Source organism: Ovis aries, chromosome X (genome assembly GCF_016772045.2).
Source record: "Ovis aries strain OAR_USU_Benz2616 breed Rambouillet chromosome X, ARS-UI_Ramb_v3.0, whole genome shotgun sequence".
Taxonomy (NCBI): domain Eukaryota; kingdom Metazoa; phylum Chordata; class Mammalia; order Artiodactyla; family Bovidae; genus Ovis; species Ovis aries.
The window spans coordinates 52,539,369-52,562,608 of NC_056080.1; the positions used below are offsets into that span (position 1 = coordinate 52,539,369).

Genomic DNA, 23,240 nt, shown 5'->3' on the forward strand with positions numbered 1-23,240 from the left:
CTGGGGGAGATCAGTCCTGGGTGTTCATTGGAAGGACTGATGCTGAGGCTGAAACTCCAATACTTCGGCCACCTGATGTGAAGAACCGACTTATTTGAAAAGACCCTGATGCTGGGAAAGATTGAAGGTGGGAGGAGAAGGGTATGACAGAGGATGAGATGGTTGGATGGCATGCTGACGTGATGGACATGAGTTTGAGTAGGCTCCAAGAGTTGGTGATGGACAGGGAGGCCTGGCATGCTGCAGTCCATGGGGTCACAAAGAGTTGGACACAACTGAGCGACTGAACTGAACTGAAGAACATTTTGGGCTTAACTGGAAAATCTGAATATAGGGTATCATTTATGATATTATGGAATTAGTAAGTTTTCTTAGGTGTGATAATGGTACTGCAGTTATGTAGGAAAATGTCCTTATTTTACAAGATATGTGCTGAAGTTTTTAGGGGTGAGGAGGTGTTATACTGCCTGCAAGAAAATGTACACATACACATATAAAGAAAAGTAGAGCAAATCTGGCAAAATATTAAGAGTATACTCTTTTATTGCACTACTTTTTCAACAGTTCTGAATTTTGAAAAATGGAAAAATGAAAATTTGGGGGAAATACATGCATGTAAAACAATATGCATTTTGCAAGAACACATAAAAAGAAAAAGATATGCATAAAAGACTTTAAAATGGTTGTCTATATGAGGGAAATAAGAGTGGGAAGTAGAGATGAAAAATAATGTAAAAAACAACAAAACCTCTCCCTAAAGTAACATATACTCATTGAATACATGGAAAACACAGAAAAGCACAATGAAGAAAACTAAATTCATTGATAACTTCATTTCCCCTGTCAGTTTTCAAAATGTGGTACCTGGGTTTGCAGCAGCAGCTTCATCATCATCATCATCATTGAGAACTCGTTAGAAATGTAAATTCCTGGGCTCTACTACAGACTTAACTAAAACACAATTCTGGGTGTGGGGCCCACCAACTGGTATTTTAATAAGCTTTCCCAAGTGATTCTGCTGCTGGCCAAATTTGAGAACCATTTAGACATCATTAATTTTGTTACAGATACAGTCTTTCTTAAAAAATATGAACTACTTCAGGCATACAAAGAAGTATGAAGAATAACACAACACACACCCATGTACCTAGTACTCAGATAAAATATTAGAGAAACAGTTGCTAAGTCCCTGTCAATTTCTCTCTCATGTTTTTCCCTTGTTTTCTTCCCCAGGGGTAATCTCAGGGCTACTGAGATGCTGCTGCCTGGGCTGGGAGTACTAAACATCCTTACCAAATAAAACACTCTTTACTTTCAGGTTGTGACAAATTTTTTAGTCAACATAATCACCATTCTGCATTTGATGTTTAATTCCTTTGTTTTAAAAATATTGTTTATGTATCTATATAATAGATAATATAGTGAATTGTTTTCTAGCTTAAAAAATCCATATAAATGGTCTCAGACTTCATGCATCCTTTGACAACTTGCATTTTATCACAGCATTATGTTCTTGAGATTTATGTGTATTGGTATACCCAACTTTGCTTTGATTTTTTTCACTGCTGTATATAGTACTCTGTTGTGTGGCTGTACAACTATTTACTTATCCTCCTCTTGGTGAACTTTTAGATTGTTCAGTTTTTTTCTCTATTACTAACAGTTCTGCAATGAATACTTTTTTTTTACTGCTTAAAAAATTTTTATTTTGCAATGAATATTCTTGCACATGCCTCCTTGTGTATATGTGTAAGAATTTCTCTAGGACTTAATGTATATATGTGCACATCTCTAACAGAATTGCTGGGTTCCAGGGCCATCTTCAACTATTTGGATTACTTCTTTTTTTCTGATTACTTGTTTTCTAAAGTAGTAGTACCAATTTTCATTCCTATCAAAGACTTCATACAGTTTTTCCCCATGGTTTGTGCATTTAGGACTTTGTTTAAAAAGTCCTTCCACCGTCCTAGGTCACAAAGATATTCTCTACCATCTCATGTGGAAATAAATAGGGATCCAGTTTACTCTTTCTTGTTATGGTAAGCGAAATTTTCCAGTGCTATCTACTAAAATGTCCATTTCTCATTGATTTGTGGTGTAGGCCTGTAAACTTACCCATTTAACAAATATTTGCTGAAGCCTGCCTTGTCTTGTGCTGGGTCTTGCAGAGGGCTCAAAGATATAGGCCGCTAGTCTCAGGGAATTTGCTCTCCTGTGGAGATACAGCAACATCAATGATTACCGTACTGAGATAAATGCAACAAGGTGCTCTGAGTTTTTAACCCAGCTGGGAAAGTTCAAAGAAGCGACAAGAGTTAAGTCTTAAAGAATTTGCGAATGCAAAGGGGAAGGTGAAAGTGGCCAGGGCTGGTTTGGGCTCCAGAGTTGTGTTTCTCTAGGGAAAAGAGTTTAGATGCCGTCCATGGATGTAGTGGCAATGAGTCCTGTGTATGTAAGGGGTAGGAATAGGCAGAGGGAGTCCAGGAACCTATCCTTGGGATAGAGAAGCTTGGCCTCACCCCAAAGTTTAGGCTAGAGGAAGAGCCGTCACTGGAACTAAATTATCAGGAAAAAGACATTTTCATACATAATTATTTTTTTTTAACAGGGAGACTTTATTCTCCAGCCAGGTCAGGAGTTCCCCGAGATGGTTTCTTAAGTAAACCCTCACTTGCCACTACTCCAAAGATAAATCCATTCCCTCCAGCAGATGCCGCTCTGGAACCTGAGGGAAGGAGGGAGGAGGAGGAAAAGAAAGCAAATGGGTGGGAGAGACTTCCAGTTGTCCGGGTTCCCGGGCCTGGCCGTAGATCTTTGCTAATGCAGAAAGAGCTCCGAGTGGGTCCCTCAGGGTTTGTCTGGTACCCTGCATGCCGGGATGGTTGCTGGGAGTAGCTAGTCATTTCAGGTGGGTATACGCGGCAAAACATGTGACCCAGGCAGCCATTTTCTCACACCCTGCCCGTCGCCATCTTCCATTGTAGACAAAGACACCGACCCCCGACCCTTGTCTGATGCGGCCCTGGAGAAAGCTTGGTCACTAAGATTCGAGAACACACGTATTTAGGCACAGGCAGAGGCCCGCAGACAAGAACTTGGCTTACAAGTAGGTCACATGGCCACACCAGCCGATGAACCGCTGCCCCTCCCTCTTCCCCACCTCCCCCTCAGCTATAACCTTACCTTACTGCGCAGCCGGGAGGCGGAGCCAGCGGGGCCGCGGGGAAGGGACGGGCGGGCACGAACGGTCAATCCGAAGCTCCACCCCCGGGGACGCTCAAAGTACTGAACCGGCTCGGCGAGACCGGGATCCGGAAGTCGAAGATTAGCGGCGCGAGTGCAGTCCCTGGGCCAACAGTGTTGTGCTGTCTTCTTTTCTCAGAGCTCCGCCGGAAGTGGAGGTAAGAAACTAATTTCTTTTTTTGGTGATGAGAGCTCACTTAGCCGGCCGCGCGGAAAGGATCAACTGTTTGAGGTGAAACCAAAGGCTTCCTCAGCCCCAGAACAGAGAGGTAAAGAGTCAGGTTACTTTCAGGGTAGAGGGCCTGGATGAGAGACAGGGATTGCTCGGCACGTGGACATACGCCCAAACTCATTCTTGCGAGTAGAGGGGCATGGACCACCTTATCTAGATAGGCATAGACCCCTGTGTGTGTGTTAGTCGCTCAGTCGTGTCCGACTCTTTGCAATCCCATGGACTGTATAGCCCGCCAGGTTCCTCTGTCCATGGAATTTTCCAGGCAAGAATACTGGAGTGGGTTGCCATTCCCTTCTCCAGTAGACCCCTGAACACCCTTTATGGAGAGTTACAGACCCCGCTTATGTGGAGAAGCGTGGAGTGCCCTCCCCCTTTAGGGTAGTGAGGTTCCATTCCGCACTTTCCCAGTGTAGATGGGCGTGGGCACCCCAAAGGTGTGGCGACATCGACACTCCCCTATAAAGAGGTATAGCTTCCCTTCTCACGAGGCTGAACCGCGCAGATTTCTACTGGCAGGTCCACTTCAGCTCACCTTTTCCCTTATGACAGAGGCTTTGATGTATTTACCCCCACCCCCGCCCGACCACTAGAACCGAAGAGCTAATAAACAGTTGAGTGAACCTCTTTCCCTTAGCGTCAAGACCTAGAGACCTCCCTACCTTGCCCCTGTGTAAACTAATTGACTGATGCTCTGTGACCATTCCTGCAGAAGTGCTAGACCACCCCTCCCTAAGTGTTTCGAGGCACAAGCCTCAGCCCATAGAGAACCTGCAGATATACCCCTTCTAGGCTAGAGTGAGTACCCATTGAGGAAAGTCAGGCCTGATCTTCTTCCCAGGTGCTGGCTTACTGAATTTGTTAAGGCTTGACCCACCAAAAATGCCCTGCAGCAAACAGCAGCAGGCCTTGACCAATGAAGAGAGAGAACTGCCTTTCTGGGTCCCCCGGGGAAGAGGGACTCAGATTTATTCTTCTTTTTAGGTAGACGCAGATCATTCCTTCTCCCCTGCCCTTCCAAGGATTTAGAATCACCAACTGTAGGAAAGGAGAGACCCCAAAGGAGCAGAGAGGTGCCTTGCAATATTGAGCGGCAGTGACATCACTGATCATCCCACAGTGCAGTGCATATGGGCTCCCCCTTATCCAAGGTAGAGGAGTTCAGACCTTTTACTCTCCATCCAGGGGGAAAAAAAAAACCCATAGGAAACCATCCCTCCCCCACCCCCACGTAGACAACTAGAGGTCCTTTTCCTTCAGTGTTACCACACTAAAGACTTCAATAGGTATGCAAGATAAGCAGATGATGCCCCTCCCACTTCCCTGGAAGGGTCTAGAATAGTCCATTGCAGTCAGGGTGCAGGCCCTGTTCATGGAAAGCTGAATAATTCCCCCCTTTGTTAGCATGGCACTAATGAACTAATGTCATCTTGTAGTGGAGGTAGGCATATCAGTCCCATCCCATGGCCCTCCCTAGGGTAAAGAGACTCAAGACACCCCCCCCCCCCACACACACACACAAATGTACAGACCTGTGCTCCTCTTGCATGCAACAGAGATGCACACAGCCACTGTGCCAATTTTTCCAGTTCCTCTGTATCCTGGAGTAGACTGACAAAAGGCATCTTGCTCTCCCTGCAATCAAGGAATCTGCCAAGGAACAGACCCCAGCTATATATACAGACACAGATTCCCCCCCCCCCCCACCGCCTCCACCAAGATTTTGCACTGATCTCAGTCTACATAGACATACAGAAAAAAAGCTCTATTCAGAGGTCCCTTATCCCCTAGGATATGTCTCCCCCCTCACCTCACTCCCAGGATAGATGAGACATAGAACTCCCTATTTGGGGAAAAGAGATGTAGTAAGTACTGTGTGTAGAAGCAGATTGTCCTTGCATACCCCTCTGCCCTTAGAGTAGAGAAGTTTAGAGCTAGTCCCTTACCTAAGGTATATAACACTACAGGGTGGAGGATTGAGGACCCAGGATCCCATCTGATGCATTGAGGCACTGACTCCACCCAGGAAGAGAGGTTTACACCTACCTTCCCTATATTATTATTAATAATTATATTCAGCCATACCAGACACCAGCTCCAGTATAACCCCTTCACTCAAATTCCCCTAATTGTTAGGGCTTCCTTATCATGTTCTTTAACGTTTTATTTTGCCTTCAGGGGGCTTAGAAGGGAGCTTGTGGCATTGTGGTTCCCCGGTTTGTCTTCAAATTGGTTCTTCTCCCATTCCGACAGGAAACAAAAGCCTGCAGATTTGAATCTACCTGCTTTCAAGTTAGTCATCATGATGAAACTTAGACACAGTGAGTTTCTTTTACTGCTCCTTCCCAGTCCTAAGCTTTAATAAATATAGTATTTCAAGGCAGCTTTAAAAAATTGCCCAGTATAAGCCAGATCATTCAGTCTGTCTTTTATGTATGATATTATTGTTGTTTTCCCTCATGTTATCCCCCATACCCATTTTACAGATAAGGAAACCAAAGCTCAGCAAGGTTAAGTGACTTGATCGAGAGACTGTGGGTGAATAGTGGTAAATACCATATTACACTGTCTGTAACCCTAACACAGCTTAGCATTTTTCTTTATTACAAGTTATACCTATAAGTTGGTATCATAGATTGTGCCAGTGGTTAAGAGCATGGACTGTGGAGCCAGACTGAGTTTGAATCTCAGTTCGTCCACTTGCATGTGTGTGGCCTTGGGCAAGTTACTTAACTTCATTCTCCTTATCTACAAAATGGGTGGGAGTGGGGTGGGGGAAGAGGAGAATAATAATAGTTCCTACTTAAGAAAGAAATAAAAATAAATAGTATTTGCCAAATAGTGTTGTGACGATTTCAATCCAGTTCATTCGCTCATTCATGTCCAACTCTTTGTGACCCCATGGACTGCAGCATGCCAGGCCTCCCTGTCCATCACCAACTCCCAGAGTTTACTCAAACTCATGTCCATTGAGTCAGTGATGCCATCCAACCATCTCATCCTCTGTCATATCCTTCTCCTCCCGCCTTCAATCTTTCCCCAGCATCAGGGTCTTTTCAAATGAGTCAGTTCTTCACATCAGGTGGCCAAAGTATTGGAGTTTCACCTTCAACATCAGTCCTTCCAATGAACACCCAGGACTGATCTCCTTCAGAATGGACTGGTTGGATCTCCTTGCAGTCCAAGGAACTCTCAAGAGTCTTCTCCAACACCACAGTTCAGAAGCATAAATTCTTCAGTGCTCAGCTTTCTTTATAGTCCAACTCTCACATCCATACATGACTACTGCAGAAACCATAGCTTTGACTAGACGGACCTTTGTTGGCAAAGTAATGTCTCTGCTTTTTAATATGCTGTCTGCTGCTGCTGCTAAGTCGCTTCAGTCATGTCCAACTCTGTGCTACCCCATAGATGGCAGCCCACCAGGCTCCACCGTCCCTGGGATTCTCCAGGCAAGAACACTGGAGTGGGTTGCCATTTCCTCCTCCAGTGCATGAAAGTGAAAGGTGAAAGTGAAGTTGCTCAGTCATGTCCAACTCGTAGCGACCCCATGGACTGTAGCCTACCAGGCTCCTCCGTCCATGGGATTTTCCAGGCAAGAGTACTGGAGTGGAGTGCAATTGCCTTCTCCGAATATGCTGTCTAGGTTGGTCATAACTTTTCTTCCAAGGAGCAAGCATCTTTTAATTTCATGGCTCAGTCACCATCTGCAGTGATTTTGGAGCCCCCCAAAATAAAGTCTGTCACTGTTTCTACTGTTTCCCCATCTATTTACCATGAAGCAATGGGACCAGATGCCATGATCTTAGTTTTCTGACTATTGAGCTTTAAGCCAACTTTTTCATTCTTTCACTTTCATCAAGAGCCTCTTTAGTTCTTCTTCACTTTCTGCCATAAGGGTGGTGTCATCTGCATATCTGAGGTTATTGATATTTCTCCCAGCAATCTTGATTCCAGCCTGTGCTTCCTCCAGCCCAGCATTTCCCATGATGAACTCTGCATAGAAGTTAAATAAGCAGGGTGACAATATATAGCCTTGATGTACTCCTTTTCCTATTTGAAACCAGTCTGTTGTTCCATGTCCAGTTCTAACTGTTGCTTCCTGACCTGCATACGTGTTTCTCAAGAGGCAGGTCAGGTGGTCTGGTATTCCCTCTCTTTTAAGAATTTTCCAGAGTTTGCTGTGGTCCACACAATCAAAGGCTTTGGCATAGTCAGTAAAGCAGAGGTAGTTGTTTTTCTGGAACTCTTGCTTTTTTGATCATCCAGTGGATGTTGGCAATTTGACCTCTGGTTCCTCTGCCTTTTCTAAATCCAGCTTGAACATCTGGAAGTTCTTGGTTCATGTACTATTGAAGCCTGGCTTGGAGAATTTTGAGCATTACTTTATTAGTGTGTGAGATGAATGCAATTGTGCAGTAGTTTGAGCATTCTTTGGCATTGCCTTTCTTTGAGATTGGAATGAAAACTGACCTTTTTCAGTCCTGTGGCCACTGCTGAGTTTTCCAGATTCATGGCATATTGAGTGCAGCACTTTCACAGCATCATCTTTTAGGATCTGAAATAGCTCAACTGCAATTCCATCATCTCCACTAGCTTTGTTCGTAGTGATGCTTCCTAAGGCCCACTTGACTTTGTATTCCAGTATGTCTGGCTCTAGGCAAGTGATCATACCATAGAGATTATCTGAGTTGTTATCTGGGTCGTGGAGATCTTTTTTGTGGGAATTTAATGCATTAAAATAGGAAGAACACTTAGAAGAGTGCCTGGCACATAATAAGCACTCTATTAAAAGATTCAGCCTTCATTTCTCTTTGGAATTTAACCCTTCAGAGGATGCATACAGTGTTCTGCCACTGAATTGTTGTCTGACATCTCTTGAGCTATGGATAACACAGTGTGGGTAAATTGCTGTTGTTTTTGCCTTCAGGACTCCTTTTCCCTCTCATCCTTTAAGGGGATAACTCTTGCCTGTTTTTCAGATTTTAACTTATACATCACTTCCTCTGGAAATTCGTCCTGTATATCACTTTCTCTGGAAATTGCTGCTGTTAACCACCTCCCTTGGTTTCCACTTGTCTGTGCACCCATATGAACCAGGGCTATTAATTCTGTAGGTTAGGTCTATCTCTTTTGCTGCTGCTAAGTCATTTCAGTCATGTCCAACCCTTTGCGACCCCATGGACTATAGCCCACCAGGCTCCTCTGTCCATGGGATTCTCCAGGCAAGAATATTGGAGTGGGTTGCCATGCCCTTCTCCAGGGGATCTTCCGGACTCAGGGATCGAACCCTTGTCTCCTGTGGCTCCTGTATTGCAGGCGGATTCTTTACCACTGAGCCACCAGGGAAGCCCTTGTCTTTTCTACCATGCTGTTAACTTCTCACTGACGCCTGGTTTATGTTTTTGTCCCAAGGGCGCAGCATGACCAGGCATAGCTATTGGACATTTACTGTGTGTCAGGCACTAGAATGTCTCAATAATGCTAACTTAATTCCCTCTCCTTCCACCATGATGTTTATAGTCTAGAAGGAGAAGACAAATGTGATACATGGACTCTTCCTTATAAGAGATAAGGCAAGAGTGGTAGGACAGATTTTGTGCTCCTCTGCCTTTATCCTGCCATAGCCCAAGGAGAAAATAGCATGTGGATAGCACACTGGATAGACTGGATGAAAATTGTGCAACCCAGTGGCCTTGTATTCTGTGTGAATGGTGGCCCTGCCTATGTAGGGCTTGGTTAAAGAAAATTCACTTACTTTATATAGTGATAAAAATTTCATCAAGAGTCGGGCTTTGGTTATGTCAGTACCAAAAACAAATAATCATTTCTTCAAGCAACACAAGAAGAGTGAACAAAATTAGTTTGTACTGTGAGAACATCAAATACAAGATAATAATAGAATTTCTATTTTTCAAAATTAATTTTTATTGGTAACAATTATTGATAGTGATGAAAAAGACAATAATTAGCTGGTTAAATAGAGTATATGCATCAAAGGAACCCTGGCAATTAAAAGAAGTGAAGTAGTGTGGAAAAACAGTTAGATGGAAAGATCTCCAGGATTTGTTAAGTGAAAAAAGCAAGTTATTGACAGGAGTACATAGTATATTACCTTCCTTGGGAGAAAATGGGAAAATCAGAATATATATTTATATTTGCACAAAGAAACTGAATGATGCGTGACAAACTAATAAAGTGGTTTCTTGTGGTGAGAGGACTGCAGGGACTAGGGACAAGTATGGGAGGGAGACCTGAGAATACACGTTTTTATTTATTTTTCATAATTTTTATTAGAGTATAGTTGATTTACAATGTGTTAGTTTCAGGTGTATAGCAAAGTGAATCAGTTATACATATATCTACTCTTTTTTAGATTCTTTTCTGATGTTACTACTGTTGTTGAGTAGCTCAGTCATGTCCAACTCTTGCGACCCCATAGGCTGTAGCTCGCCAGGCTCCTCTGCCCATGGGATTTCCCAGGCAAAAATACTGGAGTGAGTTGCCATTTCTTTTTCCAGGGGATCTTCCCGACTCAGGGATCAAACCTGGGTCTCCTGCATTGCAGATAGATTCTTTACTGTCTGAGCCACCAGAGAAACCCCATTTTTTATAGTAGTGTGTATATGTCAGTCCCAATCTCCCAGTTTATCCCCCCACTTTCCTGCACTGGTGACTGTAAGTTTGTTTTCTACATCTGACATGGTTTTATTTTGGAACTGTATGACTGTATTACTTGTTAAAGACATTTAAAAGATTTACAGCCATCAGTGATTGGTTGCACAGCTGTGTAATCCATCATAATGGCAGACTGTACAAGCTGCACAGGGAGGGAAATGGGGTGGCCACTGAATGAAGAACCAAGTGGCATCAGTGTTTTGGAAGTCTCTGGGAGGTTGAACAAATGTGCTTGAAGATAGTTGAGAGGAATGTCTGAGACTATTTTTCTTTCAAATAATAAAACACACTCTCCTTTTTAATGGCCATTCAAAAATGTACAACAGTTGAAATTGTATTTGAACACTCTTTCTAGGGCTTCTGAGTAACCTTCCTAGATTTAATCATTATCATTACCATTTGGGTCCAGGGTATCTCTAGCCCAGGATATGGAGAGCTGTACCATGAAGCATCTCCCCTACCTTCTGCTGCTGAATATCAGTGAGAGTTGATAGATGGCGATATTGGTGCTCAGATTTAAGAAAATTCTTCAAGGTCATATAGGTAGGTAGTTATTGAACCAGAACAGAAACCTAGCTCTGGCTGGCTAAAAAATGGTAGTTGTTTTCTCTCTGAAGCTATTAAAGAACAATAACAGGGGCTCCTGGGTGTTGCATTCTTGTGAGTGGTGAATGCACCCCTACCTTCTTCCCTGTTTCTCTTCCCCTTCCTTCTCTCTGAAGCAGATGTTTTTTCCCCTCTAAGTGATGTATTTTCTTTCATCATGGCACTCATTTTGCAGGGAAGTTAGGTTGATGAAAATTGTTGAGTAAAATGGCCAGACCTGGTTAATTCGAAGCCTCACATTCTTTTCATTGCAACGTGAATATTGTGGAAGAAAAGACTTGGGATCTGATTTTTTTGTTACAGGGAAATTCAGTCCATTTACTTTAATTATGATAACTAATATGTTTGGTCTGATTTCTACTATCTTATTTTATATTTTTTGTTTGTTTCTTCTTATTCCCTTATTACTTCTAAAAAGTTTAACAAGTTAAATCCTCCACCAGTACTTAAAATTATGTTGGTAATTGCATTCATATTTAAATCAAGTGTAACTAAATTTCTGTATCACTTTATCATGTAACTAAATTTCTGTATCACTTTATCAAAGTTAAATAATAACTATTTTTATCCTACTCTTCCAAAGTGAGACCTTTAGCATGGTTTTATGCTTATTTTTACTGATATACTTCAAGTCATTTTACCAGAAGGCGAATGCAGGTGGTAATCTTTCTGCATCTGAAAATTTCCTTTACCTTCACATAAGAGTGATCTTATTGGTCAGTTGTAGAAATTTAACTTGGAATACTGTCCCTGGTCTCATTACTTTGTAATGATTATTCTTCTGTCTTAAGTGTTCAGAATTGTGGCTTTGAGAAGGCTGTCTGTTTCTCCTTTGCTGGGAATGCCTTCTATTTGGAAGTTTACAAGATTTTCTCTTTGTCTTTGGGGCTCAGAAATTTCATCAGTATATGTCCAGGGCATCATCTCAAGACTCATGAAATCGCTCAGTCGTGTCTGACTCTTTGCAACCCTGTGGACTGTAGCCCACCAGGCTCTTCTATCCATGGGATTCTCCAGGCGAGGATACTGGAGTGGGTTGCCATTTCCTTCTCCAGGGGATTGTCCCGAGCCAGGGATTGAACCCAGGTCTCCTGCATTGCAGGCAGATGCTTTAACCTCTGAGCCATATGTGTCTTTTTTTGTTAATCTTGATGCACCTGAATCCTGTTTTCAATTTAGAAAATGTTTATATAGTATTTTTAAAAATAATTGCTTCTCCATTTGTATCTTTTCTCTTTCTGGAACTCTTCTTAATTTAGATACTAGCTCTCTTGAGTCCATTCTCCATTTTCTATATTATACTTTTCTTTGTATTTTTGTTCTGTTTTAAAGAAGCTTTTCCCTTGACCTTCTAGCTTATTAATTTGGTTGTTAGTGATATTTCTTCTGTTTTTCACTACATTGATTGAATTTTTATTCAGTATCAAGTTTTGGGAATCTTTTTCTTATACAGTTCCTTTGAAGTATCTTCTTGAATCTCCTTAAGAATAAGTAGTATTTAAATCCTCTGTTTCCTACAGTAACACTGCTTTGATGTGAACCACCTGATGTGATTGGAGCCTGTCCTCTGTCTGATAATCTCAAGCTGATCCTATATTTATTTGTATATCCTGACCTTCTAGAACCTCTTCCTGTAGGAATTCCTTTAGCCCCTTTGCAAATGGTGATAATTATGGGACGCCATTTTTTTCTGAGAGGCCAGTTGTGAAGGAGGTGACAGAAGGGACTTCTCATTGAAGTGGGGAGAGGCCTTTTACTTTCCTAGGCTTTGTTAAGGTGTGATTGTAGAAGGTGAGCTCTCTGCTCCTTAAATCAAAGGGAGACTGCAGTTTGGCTGAGTAGTGTAATTCCCTTGGGAGGCAATGGCATGAACAGGGTCAGCAGGAAAGGACAGTTCTCTCTCCAAGGGCTGAGGGCATCTACTCTGGTTTAGCTGGGTGGGACTCCTCAGATCACTTCTCATGCTGCCAGCCCCCCAGTTCAGCCTGGTGCCAAAATTGTCAGCTAGAAGTTGTAAGAGAGAAGTTATAAGTATATGTTCCTATTGCTCTCTTCACAGGATTCCCTTAAGAATTGTTTCAGTTTGCACTGGATATAATGTTTCAGGTATTCACTGAAACATTATATCCAGTACCTCTTCTGACACTGTAGCTGCCAGCTCTGTCTGTCTTGTGTGCTTAGAGAGACATGGTCTCTGAGGCTTCCTTAGATTCCCAGTGTTGCCTGACCTCCATTAAGGTTCAAAGAATGTTGGGTAGGTGGATGATGGCTTTTATTTTTTTTTCAGAAAATAAAAAGCCAGGTAAAGGTTCCAAAGGCTGCAAGAAGGTAAGTTGGTACCACTCTCAGGTAAGGTATATCCATTGTTGGGGACAAGGTTGGGAACAGGTTGCCCACCCCAGAAGAGGCCCACAAAACCAAATAGATATTGGATGACTCCAAATAGAGCACCACATTGGAATCAGCAGATTTGGCTTTCCCAAAAGCCATTTGGGTGGCTTCAGCAGAGAAGCAGCAACATTTATTAAGTTCCCACCACAAGCCATATACTGCTTTGTGCTTAGTTTACCTTGATAGGGATTGTCATAATCTCATTGTTTTTTAGATGAAGAAACTGACCCTCAATGAGAAAGTTCCTAGGTTCAAGGTAGCTCAGCTGGGACTTGAGTCTTAATTCCCAAGTCTCTATTGCTCATGGAGAGGCAGGACTCAAACAGTCTTTGGCGCAGCTCCTGAAGCTCCCGGTCAGGCTGGGAAAGTTGTGGACAAATAGGACTTGCATCAGAGCAGCAGTTCTTAAATTTTAGCATGGTTAAAGTTCTCAAACTTTAGCCCTCCAGAATCACCTGGAGTGTTGGTTAAAACACAGATTGCTTGAGTTTCTGATTTAGTGGGTCTGTCTCAGCGTCTGATAAGTGCCCAGATGATGCTACTGCTATTCCAAGGGCTGCACTTGGAGAGCTATTTAGTATTCCCTTGGCCTCTACTTGGGAAACCTTTCTACTTACTGCCCACCCCCACCCCCACCTTTCCTGATATTTCTTTACTTAGTCCCTGCCTAGCTAGGGGAAGAAGGGTCTCTCTGGTCATATGGACAGACCTCTGGGGACAGAGCCCTTTTTGTTTGCTTCTCTCCTCTTTCATCCCACAAATCTACTTATGAGCAGCTTTAAACCACCCCCCCCCACCCCGGAACAGTGATTTCTATGGGTTCATTAACTCTTCATTTTTTTTTCTCTTGTTTGGTAATCAGCCTGCAAAGCAGAATGGGAAGAAAGCAGCCACCAAAGTGGCCTCCTTTCCCCAGTTTGTCCACTCCAATGATCATGCCAGTCGGGAGGCTGAGTTAAAGAAGAAGAGGGTAAGCCCTTTCCCTTGGGGGAGAGAGAGGACCTGACTTGACTGCCAGGTCCATGGAAATTTGAAAGGCAAAGGCCAGAATTGTTAGGGTTGTTGAGGCTGTTTGTGAAAAGGAAAGAAAGGGCAGTTGCTTTGATACTTGATTTAGTGTCTCCATTTGCTCACCTCCCAGTTCATGGCTATCTGGGTTTTTGTTCTCACTGCTCCACTGGAATGACCCTGCCAGTCTCACCAGCATGTTCTCTGACATCAGACTCATGGATTGCTTTCTTCCCTCATCTTATTCAATTCTCAGCATTTGAGACCATGCTTTTTAAAAAAATTTATTTGTAATTGAAGGATAATTGCTTTACAGTATTGTGTTGGTTTCTGCCACACATCAGCATGAATTAGCCATAGGTATACACATGTCCCCTCTCTCTTGAACTTCCCTAACACCCTTCTCCCCATCCCACCCCTCTAGAGCCCTGGTTTGAGTTCCTGAGTCAAACAGCAAATTCCCATTGGCTATCTATTTTACATATGCAGGCTTTTTTTTTTTTTTTGAAACACTGTCACTTTGGTTTTCCTGTTATCTCTCTCTCCTGGATGTCCTTCCTTTTCTCTAGTTTCTTTTGCTGTTCTTTATAGGATGGAATATCCCAGTCAGTTCAGTTCAGTTCAGTTCAGTTCAGTTCAGTCACTCAATCGTGTCTGATTCTTTGCAACCCCATGGACTGCAGTATACCAGGCTTCCCTGTCCATCACCAACTCCTGGAGCTTGCTCAAGCTCATGTCCATCGAGTTGGTGATGCCATCCAACCATCTCATCCTCTGTCGTCCCAGGGCCTATTTTTCCCCACCTCTCTGGTCCTAAGTGGTTCCCACTGCCTGGGACATGATCTCTCTCAGCTTTATATACTTTCCTTGTATTAGTGTCTGCCGTGCTTTCCCCTCCTTCATCTCTTTGTCTTTCTTTCCCTCAAACCCCTTATCTCTATCTCTTGCTGTCACGTCTTCTCCCTCCCCGTATCCCTGCTCCTACCACCTGTGCCAAGTCACACTGTTTTCTTTCTCTGTCACCTGCTCCCTATTACTCTTGATCTTCCATCCCTCTTAGATTGCAGACCTCATCAGCTTCAGCCCTTTTGTATGGTCACTTGTTAGGTTGGGGAGATGAGGGAGAAGCAGCAGGCTGCCCGGGAGCAAGAGAGACACCGACGCAGGACCATTGAAAGCTACTGCCAGGATGTCCTGCGACGCCAAGAGGAGTTTGAGCGCAAGGTGAGAGAGCAGTTTTTGCCCCTCAGTAGGACTGGTGTGGGCTTGCTCAAAAGCATCTTTTGCCATTGCTCTGTGAAAAGGGAAGAGGAAGGGTGTGAGATTTTTGGAGGGGGAGTAGGGAACCAGTTCAGAGAGGATGGGAAATGGTAGGGACATGGAGGGAGGGTGAGAAGGAGGTGAAGAGCTGTATCTGTGATTGGAGAGCCCTGATTAGGTTCTTTCTCCCAAGCTGAAACACAGACTGGGGATTGGGAGTGGGGAGGACTGGGGCACGGGGGAGAGAAAGATTGAAAGTGTGAAGTGAAAGTTAAGAGAGGAGTTGACTTCTTTCTAGGACTTCTTACTGTATTTCTGGCGTATAATCTCATCTCACAGAATATACGCTTTCCAGTTCAAAGTTTCTTTTCTAGTATAAAGTACACATTTTACTTCCTCCATCGCATGTTCCCCATAGATTGTTTTTCTCACTTACACCTCCCTCTTAAATTTCCTCCCTTATACACTCAGGTGCATACCTGGTCCTCTAGCTGGTACTCAAACACAAACTTATAAATAGGCACACACATGGACCATGTGGGTCTGTCCTTTCCTCTTCTTAATTTTGTTGCTCATGGTGGGCTGGGACTCACATGACTCTCCCAGCTTCCCATGGTTGCCAAAGACGGCTCTCACTCTCCTCCCCTGGACCATCCTCTTTTTTTTCCTTTAGGAGGAAGTTTTGCAAGAATTAAATATGTTTCCTCAACTGGATGATGAGGCTACAAGGAAGGCTTATTACAAGGAGTTCCATAAGGTATGGGGGCCCATTTCTTAAGGCCCTTTAGGGAGGGCACCAATCCAGTCTTGTATCTTCTCTATTTCTGTTTTTCCTAAGAGGAAGACCTCTTCTTTCATGGGCCTTTTGATTCCTGCCCAGTTCTTTCCTTGCTTTCTTACCCTCTTCCCTGCCCTGCAGGTGGTGGAATACTCTGATGTGATTCTGGAAGTCCTGGATTCCAGGGACCCATTGGGTTGCCGCTGCTTCCAAATGGAAGAAACTGTCCTACAGGCAGAAGGGAACAAGAAGCTGGTCCTGGTCTTGAACAAGATTGGTAGGTGTTGGGCAGGATTGGGTAAGGCAGGGCAGGGGCCAAGCCTTCTTAAAAGACTAGCTTGGACGAGGCCCTGAGACACAACAACTCAGTGGTATTCATAATAGTTGTGCAAGGTAGGAATTCTTGTTTGAGTTTTTAAAGCTAGGGATTTGAGAGGTAAAGTCACTTGTTGAAACATTCACACACACACCACACAGTATAACAGAAGTTGAGAATGGAGTTATAGCCTGTCTGCCTTTAAATTCCCTGTTTTTGCCATTTAGAGCTTTATTTGTGCCTGGCCAGTGCTAGAGAGTTCCTCTTCTCCCTCATGCTGGATCCCAGATGGGGCATAAGAGCACATGGATGCACTCAGGAGTCACTCTGGTCTGGGTTTCATTCCAGTTTTGATGTCTATTTTCTCTGGAATCTTGGACAAGTCATGTCACCAGAGAGCTTCCATTTTTCTAGGTGTAAAATGGGCTGTGATTGTCCCAATCTCATAGGATCATTGTGAGAATTAATGATAAAGTGCTTGGTACATACATGGTCAGTACTTCATAAATGGTAGCCATTCTTTTCAAGGTTATTTTTGACATTTGGCCCAACCTAGAATAATCCAGGGAGGGAATGGAAAGTCTTTGGGAGGCCTCTGGTACGAGGCCCCAGGTCTGGAAGGAAGGCATCTAGGAATATAGCTGGTTACCCATTGTCCTTGAGGAAACAGGTCTACTTAGAGAGGGCCAACTTGTCCCCTAGACTAGACTGTCCTTTCTGACTAACCTGGGGACTGGACAGGAACTGGCAGGCTAGGGAGATATCTGTTGGCAGAAAGTGGGCCAAGCCTGGGTTGTGGGTGGCTGCATCTTTGGAGTGAGCCATGAGGTGATGTTCTTACCAGTCCTATCCATTCCTATTTTTCCTAGACCTGGTCCCTAAGGAGGTTGTGGAGAAGTGGCTGGAATACCTTCGGAATGAGCTGCCAACTGTGGCTTTCAAGGCCAGTACCCAGCATCAGGTCAAAAACCTGGTAAGCTGGGGCCAGAAACATCTAGCCTCTTACACAGTAGCCTGGGGCTACACTCTTTTCTAATTCTATTATTAACATAGAAATATGTTTTCTAATTCTGTTATTAACATAGAAATATGTTTTCAATGTCAGACTAAATTAAAGTGTACAGAAACATTTGTTGCTTCTAAGGAGAGAAAATGGGTCCTGGGGGACATTTTTTTCAGTTTTGTACGAAGTGTAAAACTTACTTATTAAAAAATAAAGTAGAAAAAGTAAAAACAATTACAGTTGACCCTTGAACTAAACAAGGGTTAGGGACATCCACCTTCTGCACAGTGGAAAATCCATGTATAACTTCTAGTTGGACCTCAGTATCTGTGGTTCTGCATTTACAGATTCACCCAACTGCAAGTCATGTAGTACTGTAGTATTTATTAGTGAAAAAAATTTGCATGTAAGTGGACCTGCACCATTCAAACCTATGTTGTTCAAGGGTCAACTGTATAGATGAGACTTGAATATCCTTTCACTATTACCCATTCAAGGGTCAACTGTATAGATGAGACTTGAATATCCTTTCACTGTTACCCCTAATCCCAATCTCCTTTATCCATATACCAGATTAACCACCATTGTTAGTTTGATGTGTATCCTTCCAGATGTTTTTCTGTGCTTTATATTATATGTGGATTTGTATATAGAGAAAATAGTTCTTGCGTGTATCATATATGTCATCCTGCGGTGTACTTTTTTTCCCTTGAAGATCTTTCTATAGAGTTCTACCTTTTTTACACTAAATAAAGTTTTCAATTTTTTTTATCATTATAAGCAGTACTATAATGCATACCCTTGCACGTCTTCTTGGCTAGTCAGCAAGTGTTTGTGTAGGTTGGGTACTGAGAGGTAGAGTGGCTGGGTCATAGTTATTTTGCATTTTAGATTTTCCTAGATACTGAAAAATTGCTCCCCAGCCCCACCTCCCTCCTCTACCCTCACTCAAGTGGCTATACCAATTTATCTTCCCACTACTGGGACAGATGAATGTGTGAGAGGGCCTGTTTCCCTCCACCCTTGCCAATATTTGATATCATTAAACATGTAAATCTCTGTTCATCTGGGAGAAACATGGTAGTTCCTTTATAATTTTTTGCCTTTTAGATATCAAAAATGTGATAAGCATCCTTTTATAACAGGTTTTTCTTTGATCTGTATTCCACTTTAAGGATATAGCTCCTTAACCTATTTCTTATTAATGGATATTTAAGTCAATTTCTATTTTGCAGTACTATGGTAGGTAAGTAAGGACAGAGGAAGAGATGAAAGGGCATTCTGGGCAGAGGAGGTGGCAACAGGAATAAAGAGATGGAGGCTGAAATGGCCTTGTCTTGTGTGAGGAATCAAGGGAAGGTAGGCTCTATGTGGGCCGGACAGTATCTCTTCTTTCTCTGGACAGGGAGGCAAATGTTCTCATTGTGTAGACAGGGTTCACTGAAGCCCAGAGAATGGAATCAGAATTTGCTGGCCACATACCTGTGAGAAGCAGAGTTGGAACTCAAACCCGGCCTGCTTAGAGGTGAGGAGGCTGTCTTGCTCCTGTTGAGGGAGGCAAGCGATGTGTATCTAGGCAGAGACTGAGACAGAGGACTGGAGATGGAAAAACTGGAAAAAATAGGCCTTGTGGAAGCAGGGAAATGGCACGTGTTCGTTCAGGGCCTGTGTAAGAAGCCCTTCGCTTCATGCTGGGGATCTCGGTGATAACGGAGTCAGCCCTGAAATTTGGAAATCTTTGCTCAGACCACATCTCTCATCTGATGCCTCTTCTGTAATACCCCTCATTTTCCAGAATCGCTGCAGTGTGCCAGTGGATCAAGCCTCTGAGTCACTGCTGAAAAGCAAAGCCTGCTTTGGAGCTGAAAACCTCATGAGGGTTCTGGGGAACTATTGCCGCCTTGGTGAAGTGCGCACCCATATCCGTGTGGGTGTTGTGGGTAAGGCCTCAGGGGAGGTTATGGGGCCCAGGCTTCTTCCTTGTGTAGGGGCTTCATTGGGGGGAAAGGATTCTGGGAACTTCATGTTACTTTTGGCTAGGGAGGAGAGGAGCTATTCAGGAAGGGTCCTTTTTTTTTTTTAAGGTATTTATTTATTTTGGCAGCACTGGGTTTTTGTTGCTGCATGGGCTTTCTCTCGTTGCTTCAAGTGGGGGCTACTCACTAGTTGCAGTGCTTGGGTTTCTCATTATGGTGGATTCTCTTATTGTGGAGTATGGGCTCTAGGGTGCGCAGGCTTCAGTAGTTGCAGCGCCCATGGGCTGAGTTGCCCTGAGGCATGTGGAATCTTCCTGGATCAGGGATTGAACCCCGTCCCCTGCATTGGCAGGCAGATTCTTACCCGCTGTGCCACCAAGGAAGTCCTAGGAAGGCTCTTGTGATTTGTAATTTGGATTGGTGGACGTGGGGAGGCAGACTCAGAATCACCACTGTAGTTGGAGTATTAAAACCATGGACTACATGTGTGGGGTTGGGCTTAGAGTTGACCCATGTCATCCTACCACTCTGGGGAAGGGAATGGTTGCCTCATCCAGTATTCTTGCCTGGGAGATCCCATGGACAGAGGAGCCTGGTGGGCTACATTCCATGGGGTTGCAAAGAGTCAGACATGACTGAGCACATATGTATGCATCCCACCAGAGCTGTGGGAGAGAGGGGTGAACATCTCCCTTTCATAGATAAGAACACTAGGGCTCAGAGAAAGGAAAGGGACTTGCAGGGTTCACCCCTGTGTGAGACAAAACAGAGCTGAGGCTCAAACCTGGAGCCCAGGGCACTGAAAGAAAGCTGTTGGGAAAGGAACCAGGAAGTTGAGAGAGGCAGAGATAGACCAGCAGGGAAAAGAAATGAAGCCAAGAGGAAAAAAAAACATTGGAGAAACAGCTGGAAACAGAAAAAGGTAAAATACCTGAATAGATACAGAAATATATCTGGAAAACCAAATGTGGGATTGGTAGGGAGTAGAGAAGGAAGACAGAGTTGAATGACAGAGGCATGTAGACAGAGGGAGATATGATCACAAAAATGTGTGTAGAGGCCTACAGAGAGAGATATGAGAGGGCCTGAGACCCTCTCATATGAGTAGGGAGGGAGACATGTATACCCAAGGAAAGAATGAGTGAGTCAAACTCAGGGATAAAGAGATTCAGAGGGAGATGCACATAGAAAGAAGCAGGAACAAAGATGCAGACAGACACTGAAGAATATACACCCAGACCTATACACACATATGGATCCACAGACACATGTACAGATCCACACATATGAAGACACATACAGATCCAGAGCCAAGATACATGGAGACCAAGCCCTTCCCACACACTTAGCCAACTCCCCTCCAAGCAAACAGAGCCATAGAGAGACACGTGTACCCAGATGCATTTGACCCTCAGACACAATCATGTTAGAGACACAGACACACATCTATGACAAGACAGATGTATATGTATATATAGAGAAATCGAGGCAGAGAGAGGACTAGGGAGACACAGAAAAAGAGACACAGTGATTCATGTAGAGAGACAAGCCCACTGAGAGAAGGACCAGATACAGAAAGAGCTGAGAGGAGTTGGCATAGAGGGAATTAACAAAGAGGCAAAATTGCTGGCGTGGGGAGAATTTGAGAGAAAGGACAATGGCCATAAAGAGAGAAAGTGAGACAAACTGGCAGAGAAAGAGTTGCTTAGATACACAGAGAGAAAGACAGAAATGGGAAAAGCAATAGTATTTAGAATGAGAACAGCCAAGAGAAGATACACTGAGACTTCTACACACAAGGGATATACACACAGGCACATCTATCGGAATAACTAGTGCACATGTAAGTTCTAGCACACAGAGAAGGGGAATGGTAGGAATGAGAGACCCAATGAGTGAGAAATAGACAAGGACATCCATAGACCGAGAGGTGCTTACAGATGCCCAAACAGAAAAACATACCACAGACAGAAAGTTCAAAGACTGACATCTCAGAGAGGAGCCCCACCTCCCACTCCCTACCCCCTGCCAGGTGAATTATACACCACGATGGGTGGTTCTGTTTTATGACACTTCCCAGTGCCCACCATCCATTGGATTGTGTCACAGAGGCCTTGCATCCAGTACCTTTCCCAAGCTGGTTGTAAGTGGGAGGTGAGTGTCATATCTAGTGAGAGGAACACATCTAGCCAGAGTGCTCACATGTAGAGGAAAGGGATAGAAAGGCCATGGAGGGGCTTGGTCAGGGCCTTGGACAGGAAGGCAGGAGGCCAGGCTCTGTTTTTGGCTTCCCATGGCCTGGTCACACTGCCCCTGCCTGGGCCTCCCACACACAGGCTGTCTCAAATAGTTCTGAGGACCCTTCCTGCCCTGAGCTATCTGCTGCTCCTTTGTAGGCCTTCCCAATGTTGGGAAGAGCAGCCTGATCAATAGTCTGAAGCGCAGCCGTGCGTGTAGTGTGGGAGCCGTTCCTGGGGTCACCAAGTAAGTACCTGCTTGCTCTCTTACTTCACAGGTCCTTCACCCTACCATTTCCCAACTCCCATGCCTTCAATCCCTGTCCCTTATGTTGGACCAGCTTCTGATTCTGCTGTAAGCATGGGAGTTTCATTAATAGCCCTCATTTACCTGGCACATCCTGGGTTTGGGCCAGGCACCCAGCTGGGTGTCCACCCCCCCACCACCACCCACAGCTCCTTGAAGCCTCCTGACAATCATGCAAGATTGGGCTCTGAGTAAGCAGCTCTGCTTCCTTGATGAAGCAACAGGGTCAGAGAGTCAGAGGCTTGCCTGTGGTCCTGCAGCTTAGTCCCTGGTGGTGGAAGTGAATCAGACTAGAATCAGACCCCACATCTCTCCACCTTCATCTGTGTGCCATTTGTCACATTCCTTCTCTCCACTGGGTGCTTGGCTTAGAGGATGCCAGATACATCTGGGCTCATCACTGTCCTACGTCCTCTCTTATCTCCCCTCTCCTGACCCAGGTTCATGCAGGAGGTCTACCTGGACAAGTTCATCAGGCTGCTGGATGCTCCGGGCATTGTCCCAGGACCCAACTCAGAGGTGGGCACTATCCTGCGCAATTGCATTCACGTGCAGAAGCTGGCGGACCCTGTGACCCCGGTGGAGACCATCCTGCAACGCTGCAACCTGGAGGAGGTATGCAGGGCTCTGCTACCTGCCTTGCTATAAGGGCCCTTCTTTCTTACTCATGATTTCTTCCTCTCTCTACCAGATTTCCAGCTATTATGGTGTCTCTGGGTTTCAGACCACTGAGCATTTTCTGACTGCAGTGGCCCACCGCTTGGGGAAGAAGAAGAAGGGGGGTGTATACAGTCAGGAGCAGGCAGCCAAAGCTGTCCTGGCTGACTGGGTGAGGTGAGTAGGGGTAAGGGTGAGGCCTTCTGGGAGTCAGGCTCCACAAGGGGGTTCATCTGTTTTCACTGCAGCAGCGGGGCAGCCTGACTTCCTGCGTAGGGAAGGCCAAGGCATCAGGTCATATCCTGCTCGGCAACTCATGCCCAGTGATTATCCAGCAATTCAGCCTCTTGTTCAGAAGTTACTGTCTGGACTTTCTAGTTGACCCTCACTGTTTCTGACTTGAAAACTCATCCTTTCTTTGACTGGTCATCAGCATTTTTTAACAAACAATTAAATTTTTTATTTATTCATTTATTTATGTTTGGCCATGCTGGGTCTTTGTTGCTATGTGTGGGCTTTCTGTAGTTGTGGTGAGTGGGGGCTACTCT

The 23,240-nt window shown here is 44.3% G+C and overlaps 1 protein-coding gene and 1 long non-coding RNA gene across 8 annotated transcripts in view; one reads left to right on the top strand and one right to left on the bottom strand.

The window, feature by feature from the left end:
• Window positions 1-525: 525 nt before the first annotated feature.
• On the bottom strand, window positions 526-3,221 carry LOC105605453 (uncharacterized). Its single transcript, XR_003587522.3, has 2 exons — window positions 3,184-3,221; window positions 526-2,212 (listed from the first exon to the last, which is right to left on the bottom strand). It is a non-coding gene; the product is annotated as an uncharacterized LOC105605453 (long non-coding RNA).
• A 92-nt stretch (window positions 3,222-3,313) lies between these two features.
• GNL3L (G protein nucleolar 3 like) overlaps window positions 3,314-23,240 on the top strand; it is a 28,106-nt gene continuing 8,179 nt past the window's right edge. For 2 of the 7 annotated variants that reach the window (XM_042242191.2, XM_042242193.2), the window contains exons 1-13: window positions 3,314-3,401; window positions 5,729-5,796; window positions 10,563-10,696; window positions 13,047-13,087; window positions 14,013-14,120; window positions 15,266-15,382; window positions 16,092-16,175; window positions 16,338-16,473; window positions 17,382-17,485; window positions 19,311-19,455; window positions 21,888-21,975; window positions 22,476-22,650; window positions 22,727-22,869. In XM_042242191.2, the coding sequence (XP_042098125.1) occupies window positions 10,648-10,696; window positions 13,047-13,087; window positions 14,013-14,120; window positions 15,266-15,382; window positions 16,092-16,175; window positions 16,338-16,473; window positions 17,382-17,485; window positions 19,311-19,455; window positions 21,888-21,975; window positions 22,476-22,650; window positions 22,727-22,869 (1,190 nt within the window). In that variant the 5' untranslated portion in view covers window positions 3,314-3,401; window positions 5,729-5,796; window positions 10,563-10,647. The remainder of the gene's footprint in view (window positions 3,402-5,728; window positions 5,797-10,562; window positions 10,697-13,046; window positions 13,088-14,012; window positions 14,121-15,265; window positions 15,383-16,091; window positions 16,176-16,337; window positions 16,474-17,381; window positions 17,486-19,310; window positions 19,456-21,887; window positions 21,976-22,475; window positions 22,651-22,726; window positions 22,870-23,240) is intronic. The other 5 variants (XM_042242194.2, XM_060407817.1, XM_042242192.2 and 2 more) reach the window with 3 other exon arrangements.